The sequence below is a fragment of the Acinonyx jubatus genome, chromosome E1 (genome assembly GCF_027475565.1).
Source record: "Acinonyx jubatus isolate Ajub_Pintada_27869175 chromosome E1, VMU_Ajub_asm_v1.0, whole genome shotgun sequence".
NCBI classification, from domain to species: Eukaryota; Metazoa; Chordata; class Mammalia; order Carnivora; family Felidae; genus Acinonyx; species Acinonyx jubatus.
The window spans coordinates 11,504,039-11,521,506 of NC_069397.1; the positions used below are offsets into that span (position 1 = coordinate 11,504,039).

The following is a 17,468-nucleotide window of genomic DNA, read 5'->3' on the forward strand; positions in this document are numbered from 1 at the left end:
GAGCTTCGGCAAAGTAGACATGTGGTGGGGGTAGGGGAAAGGCCCTTAGGAGCACTCCACCTTGGCAGGCTCCCCAGAACGGACCCTGGGTCCAGGAGGCCCTGCCTGGACACCCCGAGGAAGAGAGCCCCCCCGACTCTTGCAACTAACTGAACAGGAGGCAAACCAGCTTTTGAGCACCTGTTGGGTACTCAGCTCTGTTGTGGCCAGTGGTAATTAAGTGCTTCCCGTGGGTCAGATCATGTGTGCTGAGTTTCACTGACATGTATTTCCCTTTCACTTTTGAGGAAACTGAAATTTGCCCATAGTCATACAGCTGGTGCATGCTCCAAAGCCAGCGTCCTTCCTGCCCTTCCTGTCTTGTTGGTGGACCTGCTCCATCCTAAGGATGTGGTGAAGGTTGGGACTCGGTGTAAAGCAGTCAGCACAGGGGCAAGCACACCAGGGCTAAGGGGGAGAGAAGCAAGTCACCTAAATCAGGAAGCAGCTGGCCTTGCAAACGTCCTGCGTGGGCTGGCAGCTTGCTGGGTGACTGCACAAATCTCTGGGAATCTGAGTCTATTTCCCTATATACGTAACACCCGGCTACAGAAGGGGCTCTCTGGGACCTGACCATCTAAAACCCCACCTACTTTTCTAAACTTCCTTCCCATTCTAGTGGGCACCTCCTCCACCACCACTCCACAGATCATCAGCCGTTTCTGGATTCCTGAAATATCCCTAGTCCTGTCCTGTCTTCTGGCCTTTGCACATACTGCCTCTCTTCCCAATTTGTCCTGCCCTCACACTTCACATGCCTTGCACCTTCTCCTGTGTTCAGGCCTCCCTCAAGGGATTCTCAGGCACTTTGCCTTGTCATCATCTGACCCAGCCCCCAGTTTCCTTCCATCTTAGAACTTACCCAAGTTATAATCCGTTATTCATGTTTTGTCTCTTCCATTAGGAAACAGTGAGGGCAGGGACCTGTGTTGTTCCCTACTGTACCCGCAGTACACAGACAAGTTCAGCAAGCACCCGGTGAGTGTACCAGAGAATGAATGAACAAAGAAGTGGAGGAGGTGTCTCTGCCCGAGCCAAAGAATAGGGAGGCCGCAGGGGCGGGGGCCCAGGGTCCCGAGGAGTAGCCTCTGCTGGAGGCTACAGAGTGTGCTCGTCCTGCACCGCCTCTGGGCGAAAGCAAATTTCAGAAGGGGGCAGGGGACCCCGAGCCTGGGCCAAAGTCCAAGTCCGCAGGGGGCTGCGCAGGAAGCTACTTATACCTAGGACCCGCAGCCGCCGCCTCCGAGCCCCACCGCCAGCCAAGGACAGGGAGGCCAGGTCAGTTGCGGGCCGGGTGCGGGAGCGGGGACCGAAGGGTCTAGGCGAGAGCCGCCTCGGAACTGGCAGTCACTGCGGCGCACCACCCTGGGACATATAGCTCTGGGCTCCGCGAGATGCCGTCGCGAGCTCCAGGAAAGTGGCGCTTCGCGAGGACAGGGGACTACATTTCCCAGAAGGCCGGGAGGAGTTGGGGTCACAGGCAAAGCGCCCCGGGCGGCAGAGCTTCCCGGCACGACAGGGCGGCTTCGGGCGGGGGGCGAGTTGGCGGCGGCCGCGAGGCCCCGGCGTAGGCTCTCTAGAGGCGGCCCGGCTGAGAGCATCTGGCGGCCCGGGAGCGGAGCCTATGAGCAGCTCGGTGGCGGGGCCAGACTGCTGCGGAGGCTTCGGCAATGTTGACTTTAGGCAGGTACTGACCGGGCCGCGCGGCTGAGGAGGCTGGGAGAGGGATCCCGCTGCCAGGTGGGTCTTCCGGGCTCTGCCGCCGCCGCCAACGCCCAGTGGGCGGGGCCACCCGTTACCAGGCAGCGGGGGCGGGGCGCGGTGGGGGCGGGACTGCGCGCTCGGGGGCGGGGCGCTGGCGTGTGCGCGCGTGCGAGAGGGATCGTGGATGTCACAGAACGAGTGCCTGAGATTTTGTGTGTGGGGGGCGGGGTGTGTGTGTGTGTGTGTGTGTGTGTGTGTGCGTGCGCGCGCGTGCGCCTCTGGGATTGTGTGGTCAGTTGCCCCAAGAGTGTGTGCCCTGAGTATGAGTGTGTGGGATTGGGACTGGGCGTGGAAGCGTGTGAGGGAGGCCACGCAGGTGTATTTGGGAGTGTGCGTGGTGGCAGCATGTGGCTGTGTGGGACATGGGAGGCCCCTGCCGCAGTTGCGTCCCCCCTTCCCCGGGCTGGAGGCCAGCTCTGCAGCGGAGTCAAGAGAAAGGTTTGCACCCTGGCATCTCCACCCCCTGGCGCTGAGCCGGCTGCAGAGCGTCGCCTCCTTCCCGGCTGGATGGGTGGAAAGAGTTTACAACCTTTCAGTGTTGTGCTAGGATGGGGTGGGATGGGCCCTGCTGGCTGGAGACCCAGCTGCCCGAGTCAGCCCCTTTGCAAAGTCATAGGCCAGAGAGTTTGTGTTTTCTTGCTGTCTCTCCCCAGGCTCCCCCTTCCAATGGCTGTTCTCTCCAGGGTGTTCCCTCCTATCAGAGCAGCTTCCTTTCCACCTTTCCACCTTTCCACCTTTCCACCCGTTTCACTTGTCAGCCACTCTCTAAGGAGCCGGGGAGATGTGCCTCTGCCCCAAGCAGCCTTTCTTTAATCTAGAGCATCTTCCCCCCTTTATTCATTCACTGATACAGCCAGTCTTTGAGAACTTTGAGAGACAATAAGCCCAGAAGCATAGAACCTTCTCTGATGGGGGTACAACTGGTCAATGTTTTAGAGAGTAGCTGGTGGAGAGGTGGGATTGAAATCCCTATATCTGTGAGGAGTTGACCTGCAATCTGAGACCCGAGTGATAAGTCAGCGGGGCCAGATGCCGTGGGTGGAGGGACAGCAGGGCAAAGGCCTTGAAGGGGGGGAGTATTTGTTCATCCAACAAAGAGCAGGCTAGCATCTGACCCTGAGAGAGTGCAGGATGACTTCAAGTGGATAGGTGGCCTCGTGAGGATGATGTTATCCCATGGAATCCTTATGCTCTTTTTTTTTTTTTAATGTTTATTTATTTTTGAGAGAGAGAGAGAGACAGAGCGTGAGTGGGGGAGGGCAGAGAGAGAGAGGGAGACACAGAATCGGAAGCAAGCTCCAGGCTCTGAGCTGTCAGGACAGAGCCGGACGTGGAACTCAAACTCGTGAACTGCGAGATCATGATCTGAGCCACAGTCGGACGCTCAACCAAGTGAGCCACCCAGGTGCCCCCTTACACTCATGAACTGTGAATGGCCATCCAGGGATCTCTGGGCCACATGGTCCGTGGTGGGACTGCGATTCTTGTGTCCTGCCTTAGCAAGTGTTAGGAGTTTGGAATGCCAGAGGGACCTGGCTTAGGGGGCGGATGCTTCCTGGATGAATGACTCCGGGTGGAAGGGTGGGTCGCCATTGACCTGAGGTGGGACGTCTTTGAGCCAGAGGCCACCATGGGAGGCGGCAGCGGGCCCAGCACAGGCCCAGTGGAATGCTAGGGTGCTGCCGGCTAATCTGAGCAAGACCTGTGTTCTAGACCTGGCTGCAGGGGTGAGAATCAGCCACAGGGAAGGGATGATTAACTGGGTGTGTGTGGGAAGGGCTTTCCTGCTCTCTCCCTTCCAGAGCTTGGTGGGGCTGTGCGGTCGGAGAGGACGGGGAGTGTTTCCAGGGACAGGTCAGGGTGACCCTAGCTGACTAAAATTCAGTTTTTTCCACTGCTGTTGATACAGATAAGCTTCCTGTTACCGAAGGATTTTTTTCTTAAAAACGACAACAACACAACATTATTATGTATTTGTCTTGTGGTAGTTCTCCTCCTTCAATCAAAATCTCTCTGTTTTTTTTTTTTTAATGTTTATTTTTTATTTATTTGGAGGTGGGGAGGGGCAGAGAGAGAGGGAGAGAGGGAATCCCAAGCAAGCTCCACACTCAGCAGGGAGCCCGATGCGAGGCTCAATCCCATGACCCTGGGATCATTACCTGAGCCGAAATCAAGAGTTGGATGCTCAACCGGCTGAGACGCTCAGGCGCCCCCCAAAAATCTCTGGTTTTAATCAGTCCCTGGCCCAAGTGAGCACCAAGGTTTCTCTTCACTCCATGGACATCTGTGCTAGCCCAGCACCATCCGATAGAAATAAAATGTGTCCCGTTTATCATTTAAGCTTGTCTAAGGGGCACTTGGGTGGCTCAGTCGGCTAAGTGTCCGACTTCGGCTCAGGTCACGATCTCGCGGTCCGTGAGTTCGAGCCCCGCGTCGGGCTCTGGGCTGATGGCTCAGAGCCTGGAGCCTGCTTCAGATTCTGTGACTCCCTCTCTCTCTGCCCCTCCCCCGTTCACGCTCTGTCTCTCTCTGTCCCAAAAATAAATAAACGTTAAAAAAAATAAAAAAAAAAAAAAAGAAATCAGTGACGTTACTTTTGACAGAATATTTTATTTAGCCTAATACCTGAAAAATACTATTTCGTCATGTGGCACACTGCAAGTTCTCAATAGCCACCTGTGGCAGGTGGCTGCCGTATTCGACGGAACAGGGCAGCCCTTGGGTACGACGCTCTTAACCAGCTAGTTTTTGTGCCTGTTCCAGCTGGTACGGAATGTTGGTTTTGTTTTTAAGTTCAAAAAGTCCCTCGTTGGGATGAGGAGTTTACCTGCTGTGACCTCACCGATCGAGGTCGTTCTTGGCCCTCCCTACCCTCCCTGCCATGGGATGCCAGAGCCTTGCTCCCCAGCCTGCCAGTTTGCTGTTCACTTCACAGGCAGGGGCGCCTCCAGGACTCAGCAGATGGCTCCAGGGGGGCCTAGGGGTCCCGGCTTCTTGGAGAACCCAGTGTGGCAGGGCACAGTCACATGGGCGCCTCTCATGACCTTTCCCTTTTTTTTTTTTTTTTTTTTTTAATGCTTATTTATTTTTTGAGACAGAGAGAGACAGAGCATGAGCAGGGGAGGGGTAGAGAGAGAGGGAAACACAGAATCTGAAGCAGGCTCCAGGCTCTGAGCCGTCAGCACAGAGCCCGACGCGGGGCTCGAACTCATGGACCGTGAGATCATGACCTGAGCCGAAGTCGGACGCTTAACCGACCGAGCCACCCAGGCGCCCCTCTCATGCCCTTTTCCATACGGACTCACCTGCTCGCGTGAGCAGATGGATGGTGTCACTTAGCGTAGGTGTCAAGAGACGCGCTTCAGTTTCTGGATCTGTAAAATGGGGGCAACAGTTGTACGGTCCTCGTTTGTGATACAGGAGCCTGAGTAAACCATTGGAGACAAAATCCCTGTGGCAGGTGTGGGATGTCTTGACTGCCTTTGGGGGAAGATGTTTGCCTGCGATACAAATTGTTTTTAAAGAATCTTTTGATGTTGGGGCACCTGGGTGCCTCAGTCATTTGAGCCTCTGACTCTTGTTGATTTCAGACCTGACCCAGGGTCGTGGGATCAAGCCCCAAGTTGGGCTCTGCACTGAGTGTGGGGCCTGGTTAAGATGTTCTCTCTCTCTCTCTCGCTCTCGCTCTCGCTCTCTCTTTCTCTCGGCACCTGGGTGACTCAGTCTGTTAAGCATCTGACTCTTGGTCTTGGCTCAAGTCATGGCCTCTCAGTTTGTGAGTTCGAGGCCCACATCGTGCTTGCTGCTGTTAGCGTGGAGCTTGCTTGGGATTCTGTCTCTCCCCCTCTTTCTCTCTCCCCTTCCTCACTCATGTATGCACTCTCAAAAATAAATATTTAACAAATTAAAAAAAAAAAGATTCTCCCTCTCAAATGAATTTTTTTAAAATCTTCTGATGCTATTACTTTATTTAAATAAATATCAGTCCGTTTTATTGGATGACTTATTTTGTGAAGTTCTCAAGGACATAATTTTTATCTTCGGTATTTTGGATCAGTCAAGACAGGAGGGTTGGGGCTTTTTTCTGCCCCTCATTGTAACCTTGGAGAAGTCATTTAAACTCACAGAACCTCAGTTTCTTCTGCTTCTGTTGAAATGATCATGCGGCTCTTCCTTATTTGTCTGCTAATGTGGGGAATCACACTGATGCTTTGATTGTTGAACCAGCCCTGCGTTCCGGGGGTGACTCAGGATCCTGATGTATTAATCCTTTGTGTATGTTGCTAGATTTGCTTTGCTTTGTTTTATTGTTGAGGATTTTGGTGGCTATATTCATGAGGAGTATGGTTTGTTGTTTTCTTGTTGTGCCTTTGTGTGGTTTTAGTATTAAGGTAATGCTGGCCTCTTAGTGTGAGTTGTGAAATCATCCCTCCTATACTGATTTCTGGGGGAAATTGTGTGGTTTTGGTGTTATCTCTTCCTTAAATGTTAGTAGAATTCATCCAATGAAACCATCAGGGCCTGGAGCTTTCTTTTTTGGAAGGTTTTTAAATGGGAATTTATTTTCTTTAGTAGATGTAGGGCTATATCTTGGATGAACTTTGTTGGCTTATGTCTTTCCAAGATTGGACCATTTCATCTGAGTTGTTGACTTATGGGCATAAGCGCCTTTATTACCCCTCTAATGTTTGTGAGTTCAGTAGGGGAGGCCCCTCTTATATTCTCGGTATTGGTAATTTGTGTCTTCCTTTTCCCCTGGTCAATGTAGCTAGAGGTATTTTTTCCCAAAATACATGTTTTGGGTTTGATTTTTTTTTCCTCTGTGTTTTTCTGTCTTCAGTTTGATTGATTTTTGCTTTTATTTTTTCCTTTTGCTTGCTTTGAGTTTAATTTCCTTCTCTTTCTCTATTATGTTAAGGGTGAAGCCTATGTTACTGTTTTGAGCCTTTTCTTTTTCATCAAGATAACACTTATCTCTTAGCCCTCTGGCCCGCAATTTCTGATATTGCATTTTCATTTTCGTTCAGTTCAAAATATGTTAAAATTTCCCTTCAGACTTCCCCTTTGACCCATGGATCATTTGGAAGTGTGTTCTTTAGCAAATATCTGTCTGTTATTGATTTCTAGTTTAATTCTGTCATGATTCAGGAGCATTCTTTTATGCTTTCTGATTCTTTTATTTATTAAAAATTTTTTTAAGTTTACTTATTTATTTAGAGAGAGAGAGAGCACAAGTAGGGGAGGAACAGAGAGAGGGAGAGAAAGAGAATCCCAAGCAGGCTCCACGCTGTCAGCACAGAGCCTAAACCACGAGATCATGACCTGAGCTGAGATCAAGAGTCAGACGCTTAACTGACCGAGCCACCCGGGTGCCCCCTGATTCTTGGAAATTTAAGATTTGTTTTACAGCCCGATTTGGTCTGTCTTGGTGAATGTTTCCATGCGCCTGGGAAGAATGTGTTTTGCTGTTATCGTGGGACGTTCTATGAACGTCAGTTAGGCCAAGGGGTTGACAATATTGTTCAGGCCGTCCTCGTCGCTACTGATTTTCGCTCCTGCTGCTCCTACCTGCTCCCTCCTGCTTCCTAGCTGCTCCCTCAGTTCTGAGAGAGGTCTCCAACTGTCACTGTGGATTTGTCTGTTTCTTCTTTCAGTTCCGTCGGTGTTTTCTTCACGTGTCGGCCTCAGTTTTTAATCTGCAAGATGGGCGTGTCTCACAGTGTTGTCGTGTGGACTGAATAACACAGTAATAATAACTAACATCGATCCGACTTTGCCAGGTGCCAGACACGGTACTAAATGCTTTCTTCGCATTATCTCATTTAATCCTCCTGACAGTCCTGTGAAGGAGGTACCGCTACCTCAAAGCTTATGGAGGGCAGGATACCTGGGTGGCTCAGTCAGTTTAGCACCGGACTCTTGATTTTCTCCTCAGGTCATGACCTCACGATTTGTGAGCTCGAGTCCCGAGTGAGGCTCTGTGCTAACAGTGCGGAGCCTGCTTGGGATTCTCCCTCCCTGTCTCTCTGCCGCTTCCCCCACTCATTCACGCTCTCTCTCTCAAAAATAAATAAATAAACATTAAAAAAACCAAAGTTTACTAGGGCTCGTGGGGGGTGGCTCAGTCAGTTGAGCGTCCGACTCTTGATTTCTGTTCAGGTTACCATCTCATGGGTTCGTGGGATTGAGCCCCACATCAGGCTCTGCCCTAGAGTGCGGAGCCTGCTTTTGCTCTCACTCTTTCTCTGCCCCTCCCTTTCTCTCTCTCTAAAAAAATAAATAAATAAACAAACACGAAAAAAATAAAACAAACAAACAAACAAACAAAGCTTACTGAGGGCACTTGACTTGCCCAAGCTTGTGAAGGGTTTGTGGAGCCCGACCAGGCTGGGGTGCACCGTGTCTTAGGACTGTGCTCTCTGTCCTGCCTCATTAAAGCCACGGCTGGGTGCCCGGTAACTTCCCAGTGAAGGTCAGCTGGCTTATTGTCATGATTACTCTTAATATATGACACTTATTTAAATAAATGTACTCAGCAGCATCGGCCTAGTGGGGTGTGTCCTGGGCCCTTGAGGATGAACGAAAGAAAAGGGGTCTGCAGCTCACGATCACGTTGCGGAGTTGAGAGGGCACCCAAGGTGAGGTGAGGGCCTTGAGAAGCACGGGACCCGTGGATGCCACTCCCAGGCCCGGGGCTCACTGATTAGGGTGCACGTGAGCCGCCAGAGTGGTTTTGCACTTGGCCCGGGACACACGAGTTGAGTGAAGCATGAATGAACATCTTCCCCCTTCCTGAAAGGAGTTGCGGATTTGGGGGAATTAGAGCAGCTGCTGGCCATTTCTTTTTGTTGTGGGATTTAGGAGCGCTTCAAATGCCAGCTGGGGGCTACCTTCCTTGGATCCGTGTCCCCTCTCTACCTTTTCCTTAGGATGACTGTATTCCTGGAGGGCCTCTCCAGAAGAGGCGAGATGTCTGCCAGCAAAACAGAGGAAGGGGACAGAAGAGCCTCAGCCTTAGAAGCACCCTCTGCACCTTGTACTCTGATACTCGTTTTCTCCTCTGCCCAGAATGTAACCTTGGGGGCGAGGGGCAGTCTTGTCACCCTTACGTCATCAAAGGGAAACCCTGGGCTGAGACTGGTCACGGAAGGCCTGCCCAAGTGGTCCTTCCTGGAGGGTGGGAGTACCCTGACCCCAGCCCAGATTGTGAGCTGCCCGGAGACCTTCTTCTGAGCCAGATGCACCGCCCCCCCCTCCCCCCCCCCCCGCCCCCGCCCCATGCAGAGGAGCTAAAACGCGGTTGGGAGCCTGCCTGAGTGTAAAACTTCTTTCAGGAAAAAGACTCCGGCACATTCATTCTTGTGTCAGACCCAGGGCTCTAACCAAAAGCTGCCCAGTAAATGTTGCCTGAATCGACCGAGAACGCCAGGGGCCCGCGGGGTCCCCCGGGAAAGGCAGCCCCCACCCTCACCCCGCTCCTCCTGCCCTTTGCTGTCTGTGGTGTGTGGATCCCACTTGCGATCGATGTGACTTTGACTCTTTGGGCCTCTACTGTTTGTTTGGATGTCACAATGTGACCCTGGGTGCTGTTGACCTGCGGCGAATCCTTCCCTGAAGTGTCCTCAAAGCCTGTAGGCAGTACGGTGAAATTGCCATGAGCCGCTTCCTTGCCGACTCCTAGCGTTTTGGGAGCTGAGCCCATTCGTCCGTGACCTGAGTGGAATTCTTCCGTGGTTGGGTAGGTAGCGCCTCTCCTCTGTTCAAACACAGAGGTCTGCAGTCTGTGACCTTGGAGCGGAGTTCCATTCTTAGAATTAGCCGGTACAGAAAGCCAGGACTTTTGCTGCTTTAACAAGATTGGGGCAGGGACGGGAGGGGTGGGGGACCCTCCCCTTAGTCAAGGCTGCCCACTTGTGTGCAGGGGTGACCGAGGGACCAGGGATCCAGGACCCTCCTGATCTGCTCAAGTGTGACCCGGGGTGTTTTGTTCTTTTCTGCTGATCCAGTTTTAGGCGGGAGGTCCGCCCTTTCAGGTGAGTTTTGGGAAGTGACGACAATCAGGAAAGGACCTTCAGGTCTCTGGAGTGGGAAGCCAGAAGGGCCTCCCCTCTGCTGCCCGGAATACCCCTGTGGACCATTAGTCATTCTCCCCTGCTGAGCAGGCCCTTCTCCAGGCAATGCAGATCCCCCCCCCCCCCCAAGGTGACCGAGGTGACTGGATGCTTCCTTCCCAGCAAGACAGTTTGACCCCAGGGCACGGAGACCTGGGTGGGAGCCGAGGTTTCGGTTTTAACCCGTTCAGCCCTAGTTGGGGGATCCTGCTTGATGTTACCTGCTGCCAGCTTCGGCAGGTGTTAGATGGTAAACCTTTCAGTACCTCAGTTTCCCTTCTCTGCTTCAGCTCCCACAAAGGGTGAAAGAAAGAAGCATATTTCTCCTGCTCCTCTGCTGTGTCTCTTTGGGAGCGTTCAAGACTTTTGTCCTTGCCCCACCGGCAGCAAGCAGTGGCTGCAGCCCTTCTGAGTCCCAACGGAAAGCCCCAGTTTCTGTCAGGAATCCGGAAGGGCTGATCTGGCCAAGGCCTGGCTCTGCTCTCCTCCTGTGATCTGGGAGCTTCTCTGAGCCTTTGGCTTTCTTATCTGCAAAGTGGGCATTACAGTAGTGCTTGCCGGGATGAGGTATGTGAACTTTAAATAAATGCTTTTTGATTGTGGGACCTGGCATCGTGAAGGTTCTTGAAGGAGGTCTTAGTCCTCAGACCCCCGCCCAGAGTAGGGCCTCCCTAGTAGATGCTCAGAAAGACATTGAGTTGAATCCTTAAAAATATCTGCCGCATTTCCAGAGGACATTGTTTTCCCCCAAGGGCCTGGTGGGGAAATAGGGGACATAGTTCCCAGTTCCCAGGCTGAGGCTCTTGCTCACTTTCCTCCCTGGGGAGGTGTAATTTACACGCAGTGAAATGCCCAGACCTTAGCGCCCAGTTGGAAGGTCTGACATGCAAGCTCCTGACTGGCTATCCAGGCTCCAGTTGAGATGGGGAATATTTCCATCACCCCAGAAAGTTCCCTGTGCTCCTCCCAGTCAGTGCCCCACCTTGCTTCCCAGGCGGTCACAGTCCAGGTGGCTGCGCCTTCTTAGGCCTGCGCTGAACCACCGGTCCGGCTCTCTCCTGCTCAGTGTCCCCAGGCCTGGGTTTCCAGCCGTGACGCCCTGGCCATCGTCTGCACCCTGTCTCCAGCTACCTGGGACTCTGCTCTGTACCTCACGCTTTACCCTCTTTCCTCTGGCTTGATCACGCTGGCACAGGGTCAGCCCGTGGGACGGGAGGCGCCACGCTGAGGGCATGCCAGGTTTGCCTGGGACTTTGGGATTTCTTGTCCTCGGCCAGCCACTAGCTCGCGGCAAAAAGTGATGAGGAGCTGGGAATCCCAAGGCAGCGCAGGCTGTGTGGGCATGGAATGGGGCCCTGAGAATCACACCCGCAGATAACGCAGTTTGCCTATCCTTGAAATGAGGATGCTGATGATGGCGGGGGAGAGGGCTGGAGGGAGGGCTGTGGGAGAGGATATTTTACTTCTCTGTACTTCGTGAGAATAGACCACTGCCAGCTGCAGACCCTGACTGTTGTTCTTTTCATTGTCATGAGCAAACGCTGCCTTAACTGTGTTGGAGGGCAGGCGAACAGGAACAGAGAGTTCTGGCTTAGAAGAACAGTGGCCCTAAAAGGGAGTCTGGCTAACAATAAAATCCTTGTCTGTCCCGTTGCCGTATGAATTCCCGTGGGAAGTGTCTGCTCTTGTGAAAGCTAGCAAGGGTGAAAAGTACATTTCACGTGTCAGGTGTGCTGGCCCTAAGCTCCGCTGTTTGATGATTCAGAGGGCAAGCCTGGGTCTTAGAGGACCTTTTGTGGGCAGCCGTGGGTGGATGGATCGTGAGGACGCCTGGCTTATAGAGTTGATAAATGGGGTGAGTAGTATCTGGAGGGGACGATGGGTAGTGGAATTCAGGGAAGGGGGGGTCAGGGCTTCAGGACTCCTAGTAATCCCTGGTGCTCCTCTCTACACACACCTCCCACCCAGCTGTACACCCTACGGACGGGCAGGCCCCACCCAGGGAGACTGACCTGTCTTGAAGAGATCCCATCCCTGGGGTTTCTGAGAACCTGAGAAAGCCCTACCCCGCCCCTGGTCTGGCCAAACCACCTCCCGCCAATGCCTGTGAACACTGCTTGATATCCCAGTGTAAAAGATGCCGTAAAAATATTTCCGAAGCACCGCATCTGGGCGGCTGGTGAATCTGCGGCCTCAGAAGCAGAGGGATCCGCCGGCCGCCTGCCGGCTGTCCACCGGCAGAATCTCCACGGTGGCCACTTGGGCAATTTCCTGCCTTCAGTTTGAAACCAGGAGGGAGGGGATCGGAGTCCCAGGAGCACAGGCAGCTGAGCTGGAGGGCCCCTTAGGGAGGTACCTTTAGCCCCTGCTTTTTGCTCGTGATGAAATGAGAGCCACTCGTGGAAGATACAGAGAGGGAGGAAAAAAATGGCCCTTAGCCTGGAGGAACGATTATGCTATAGGGACAGATGACCAAATCCTCATAACAGGGTGGACACTAAGGGCACAAAAGAGAGTGCCCTGGGTGAAGTTAGAGGAGAGGCTCCCACTGGGTCTTGAGGGATGAGTGGGAGTTTGCCTAGAGGTGTCAGAGGCGTGGAGAGTATTTCAGACATGTGCAGACCCATGGTAAAAGGGTCTGGAGCAAGGTGTTTGGTGTGAGTGATAGGGTGGGGCAGGAAGGGTGGCAGGTGAGATGGACGCAGGGGAGTTCGTCGCCTGTCAGTGAGCGCTGGGATGGGTGAGCCCAGGGCAGGGGAGGAGGCCTGGGGATCAGAGCATGGCAGGAGGTGAGGCATGGGAGGCTGGCTGGGGCTAGAGTGCCCCAGCCTGAGGGCAGTGGGATCAGTGGGGTCAACGGACATATCGGAGTCATGGACGAGAGGGGAGAAGGGTCAATGATGGGCAAGTTGTGGCTGGGTGTTGAGGGTTGAGATGGGGACCGGGGAGGAGGGGCAGTGGGGCAGGTGCTGCTCTGTAAGTGGCTGAGCAGGCCCAGAGCAGCACTCTGGTGGCTCCCCAGACCAGCTCTCCTTCCATCCCCCCCCCCCCCCCCCCCGCAACCCCACCCTCAACCCCATCACAGACTCTCAACGGGCGGGTCCTTCCAGGCCCGGGTGCTTGATGAATGTTTCTTTTCACACAGAAGACAGAACGCCCTTTGGTTCAGTCCCAGGTTCTAGAGGCTTTGGGGCTGAGGTGTGCATGTCTCTCTCTAGGGTGGGCAGCCTGTTTTGAGGCCTGTTCTGGCTGTTTTGTCCTTCATGAGTGGCTCCGCCTCTCCTGGCGTGTGCTCCGGGGCAACTTGGAATTTCTGTCATGGCCCGAGGCTTCATGAGGGGCCTGTCCTGACAGCTTGGTACTGGCGCGGGGGGACCTCTGACCTGGGAGCAGACGGAGGAGGAAGCTGGAAGGCAGGCCAAGGGGTTTCCGGCCTCGTGGGTGTTGGCAGCGCCCGGGGTGCCCAGAGGCTGTGGTCGCTGTGAGGCCAGGGTCTGTTTGAATGTCACCCTTCCCCATTCGCTGAGTGGGTCCTCCTGCGTCATTTGTTTATTAATAATGGGCTTGTGTGCCCGTGTGGCCACTTTGCCCCCCAGTCACCTTATCCACGTGTTTACTTAGTGGTGCCTTTGTGGCTTTGCTGGTTCATGCATTGGGTTCATTCATTCTTAGCTCTGCCCTTGGCCTCGTAGAGGTGAAGGTTTGCCCTTGCCTGGGAAGGATGTGCCGGGCCGCGTCCTCCATGCTCAGTGACTTTCCAGAATCTTCCCATGCCACACTCTTGGGCACTGTCTAGATGGCAGGCTGAGTTACACCGGGAGAAGGGGGCTCGGCGAAGCAAGAGTTGGAGTAGAGGGGGCTGCTTGTCCTCCAGGGCTGGGTGACCTGTGGGGCCGACCAGGTCAGGAGCATTGCCTACTCAATCCCCAAGAAAGGTAGAGACGGAGATATTCCTTGAAAGGATACTATTAGGATCCCCAAACGAAGCGAAACAGAACAGAAAATACCATCAAAGCCAACATTATGAGGGGCGCCTGGGTGGCTCAGTCGGTTGAGCGGCCGACTTCGGCTCAGGTCATGATCTCGCCGTCCGTGAGTTCGAGCCCCGCGTCGGGCTCTGTGCGGACAGCTCAGAGCCTGGAGCCTGTTTCAGACTCTGTGTCTCCCTCTCTCTGACCCTCCCCCATTCATGCTTTGTCTCTCTTTGTCTCAAAAATAAACAAACGTTTAAAAAAAAAAAAAAATATATATATATATATATATATATATATATATATATATATATATATGTCGCAAGTTGACACAAACGGCTAGTTTGTTTAAATTCTGTAGTTTCGCTCCGTTAGGAATGGGCCACATTCCATTTATCCTTCTTCCACAGGTGGACAGCTAAGTGGTCATGCTTTTCGTGACAGGCGTGCCAGATGGAAACATCTTTGCACATGCGCTTTGCACACTCATGGGCGTGTTCTGGGACAGGTGCTCGGGAGTGAAATCGCAGGCAGTAGGAGCACAGCTTTCAGTTCACACCTTCCTCAGCACTCAAGACTATGTGTCGTCAGGTTTGGCGAGAGGAGGCTCGTTAATGTTGCTTCAGTTTGCATTTACCTGATTGCCAGCCCCTCGGCTTTGCTCCAAAGCCCTCTGCACGGTCCCAGTGACAGCACCTGGTGACCCAGACATTGGTCCTGGCGGGGTCACTCCCCCCTGCAGGGTGCTGGCTGCTCATCCTGTCTCAGAGCCACCGATTTCCGGGCATAGCGTCCCCGCACTCCGCTCTGCTGCTGCAAGCCTGGCCACCCTTCGACAGGGCACCACACGGCTGATTGGCTTTCGCCTTTTATCTTCCGTTTTATGATTACACAGTAGTAACCTTCGCTGGACTTGCCTGTGCCCGCGCCTCCCGGCGTGTTCCCGGAGGGTAACTTTGTTTCCGAGTTCCGGAGGCTTGTCACTCCTTGTCCCGCAGGTGGGGGCCGGCGGGGACTGGGCAGGTCTCCTGCTGACGCTGGCTGTGTCCCTGCAGGCAGACCTCTGCGTTATGACCCGGCTGCTGGGCTACGTGGACCCCTCGGATCCCTGCTTTGTGGCTGCTATCCTCACCATCACTTTCAACCCGCTCTTCTGGAATGTGGTAAGTACCCTGCGCCCATATTATCTGGGCCAGCTGCACGGACGGACAGATGGATGGCTCTTCCCTCCCCACGTCTGTCTCTGCCAGCGTGGAATCGTCCTTTCTGTTTCCCCATCAGTCTCAGAGCCCAGGTAGGGGATGCGGACCAGGGAAGCCCCTCATTTGGGGGATCCCACAGCATCCTGACAGCGACAGCCCTGGGCTGCTGTGGGCTGGGCCAGTGGGGCTGTCCTGTGATGCGGCTGCCCAGCTGTGCCCGACGATCTCAGCCTCCTCCTCCGTGAAGTAGACGGCCTCGGCTTGGGGGCTGCCCTCCTCCTCTGCCATGCTTCGCAGGGAAGCCGCTTTCTTGGGAATCCTCGCCCCCTCGGATGTGCTCCAGAAACATGATTATTTGTCCTGAATGAGGCTTCCTGCAAAAGGGTCTGCACATCGCTGGACTTTGTGTGCTGGGTGGCAGCGAAAACAGGAGACAGAGCAGCACCCGGTTCTTCTGTGGGTCCAGGGGACGTCCAGGGGACGCTTGGAGCACGGAGAGCCGGGTGGGACCAGGCTGTGTGGGAAGGGGGCCCCGAACCCTCTGAGGAAGGTGTGGGAATGCAGGACAGTCTCTCCTGGCCCCTGCCAGGATGTGGGGGAAGCTCGTGGGGTTTCTGGAAGCATGGAAAGGGGCGGCAGCGGTGCCCCCTGAGGCTCCTGCCCTGTGCCTGATCTCGGGTTTGCTGATGCAGAGCCACGGACATCCTGTGATCACCCTTGAGGGTAGCCTGAAGAATAAGGCCAAGCTCAGCGTTAGCAACACGCTGTTCCAGACTGTTTTCATTTCAGGTGACCACTTGGTCCCAGGGGCAGAACAGGACATGTTTTTCATCTGGTTTATGAGTTAGGTCTTTTCTCTATCCGGGGAGGTCAGAGGTGGGTGGGAGTGGGGGATGGGGTGGGGGCGGGGCTGCTCATCCCAAGGAGGCCACATTCGGAATGTTCTGTCCCTCCTCTGGCCGCCCTGAACACGCTGGGCCCACGCTGAGGTGGTTGGTGGCGGCCCCCGGCTGAAGGCGACCTGAGGGGCAGGATGAACTCTGAGGGCTTGCTTTGCCTAAAACCATTCCTCGGGACTTCGGGGACCCCCGCCACACCCCACACGGGACCGCCTCCCTGTTCATTTCTGCTCTCCGTTCCTTCTCTGCCACTCACCGTCCCCACCCCCCAGCTTTCCTCTGGCAGCACAAGACAATGAAGGGTAAAAAGGGTATGTGGCAGGCTGAAAAATGGCCCCCGAAAGATGTCCACACCCCGATCTTTGGAACCTGTAAAGGTTTACCTTGGATGGCAGAAAAGGGGAGCTCTGCAGGTATTAAGGATGTCTGGATGGGGAGATTGCCGTGGATTGTTGGGGTGGCCTGAAATGTAGTCACGTGTGTCCTTATAAGGGTGGGGCGCAGAGGGAGATGTGAACACACTGGCTTTGGAGACTGAAGTGATACGGCCACCAGCCAAGGAAGGCGGGGCCGCGGGTGGGCAAGGCGGGGCCACCAGAAGCTGGCACAGGCCAGGACTGGATTCTCACCTAGAGCCTCTGGGAGAGTGGGGCCCTGCTGGCTCCTTAATTTGGCCTAGAGACACAGATTTTGGACTTGTGGCCCACGGAGCTGTGAGAACGTGAATTCCTGTTGTTCTAAAGCACCTGGTTTGTGGTGATTGGTTACAGCAGCCACAGGAAACTGGTGCAGGGTATGAGACAGGTTGTTGGTCCCTGCGAGGAGAACCTGCAGTCGGCTAGGAGTGTGCAGTGCTCTCCCCTGTTCACCGTCCTCCCCTGGAAGGCCTGGTTTTGACCGCCAGTCCCACTGGCCTCCCCGCGCTGGGGGCTCGGCTCGCCGGCCTGCTGGGTGGTGCGCAGTGGGTCTCCGGGACACGTTTTCATGCACAAGCCCCTTCCATTATTTCCCGCTGGGCCTTCCAACAGTGTGGTTTTGCAAGTTCGTTTTGAAGTCACTTGGTGGCCCACAGCCAGGTTGAGGTGCTTAAGATTTGCGAGGCAGGCAGCTCGTGTCTGTGCGCTCGCCGTAAGGCTTGTTTCTTTTGTCGTAGCGTTTGATTTGCCTTGTTTCTGCAGAAGTTGTACGCTGGCACGGTGTGTGGTCATTAGCGGGAGGGAGAGCTTTTCGGTCGGTTCAGAATGGGAGAAGTTACGGAAACACATTGTGGTTTAGCGGGCTGCCGCTGGCTGGGCAGTGGGAACGGGACCGGGAGGCTGGAAGAACTGGTCTGAGTGGGACCCCAGCTCTGTGACACCCTGGGGACGAGAATCCCAGCAGTAAGGGAGGTCACACCTGTGAAAGCCTTTGATGAGCATTGATTCAGTCCTCCCTCCCCGTGCTTGGCCATTGTGCTGAGTGCGGTTCATGCAGGATTTCAGC

General features: G+C 54.4%; 1 protein-coding gene across 16 annotated transcripts in view; it reads left to right on the top strand.

Annotated features, from left to right (window-relative positions):
- The first annotated feature begins 953 nt into the window (after positions 1-953).
- Positions 954-17,468, top strand: part of PEMT (phosphatidylethanolamine N-methyltransferase) — an 83,652-nt gene continuing 67,137 nt past the window's right edge. For 2 of the 16 annotated variants that reach the window (XM_053211682.1, XM_027047619.2), the window contains exons 1-2: positions 9,719-9,836; positions 14,941-15,048. In XM_053211682.1, the coding sequence (XP_053067657.1) occupies positions 14,956-15,048 (93 nt within the window). In that variant the 5' untranslated portion in view covers positions 9,719-9,836; positions 14,941-14,955. Of the gene's footprint in view, positions 1,018-1,149; positions 1,318-1,555; positions 1,727-3,043; positions 3,196-9,352; positions 9,542-9,718; positions 9,837-10,767; positions 11,154-11,631; positions 11,770-14,883; positions 15,049-17,468 lie in introns of those variants that run through there. The other 14 variants (XM_053211685.1, XM_053211687.1, XM_027047620.2 and 11 more) reach the window with 14 other exon arrangements.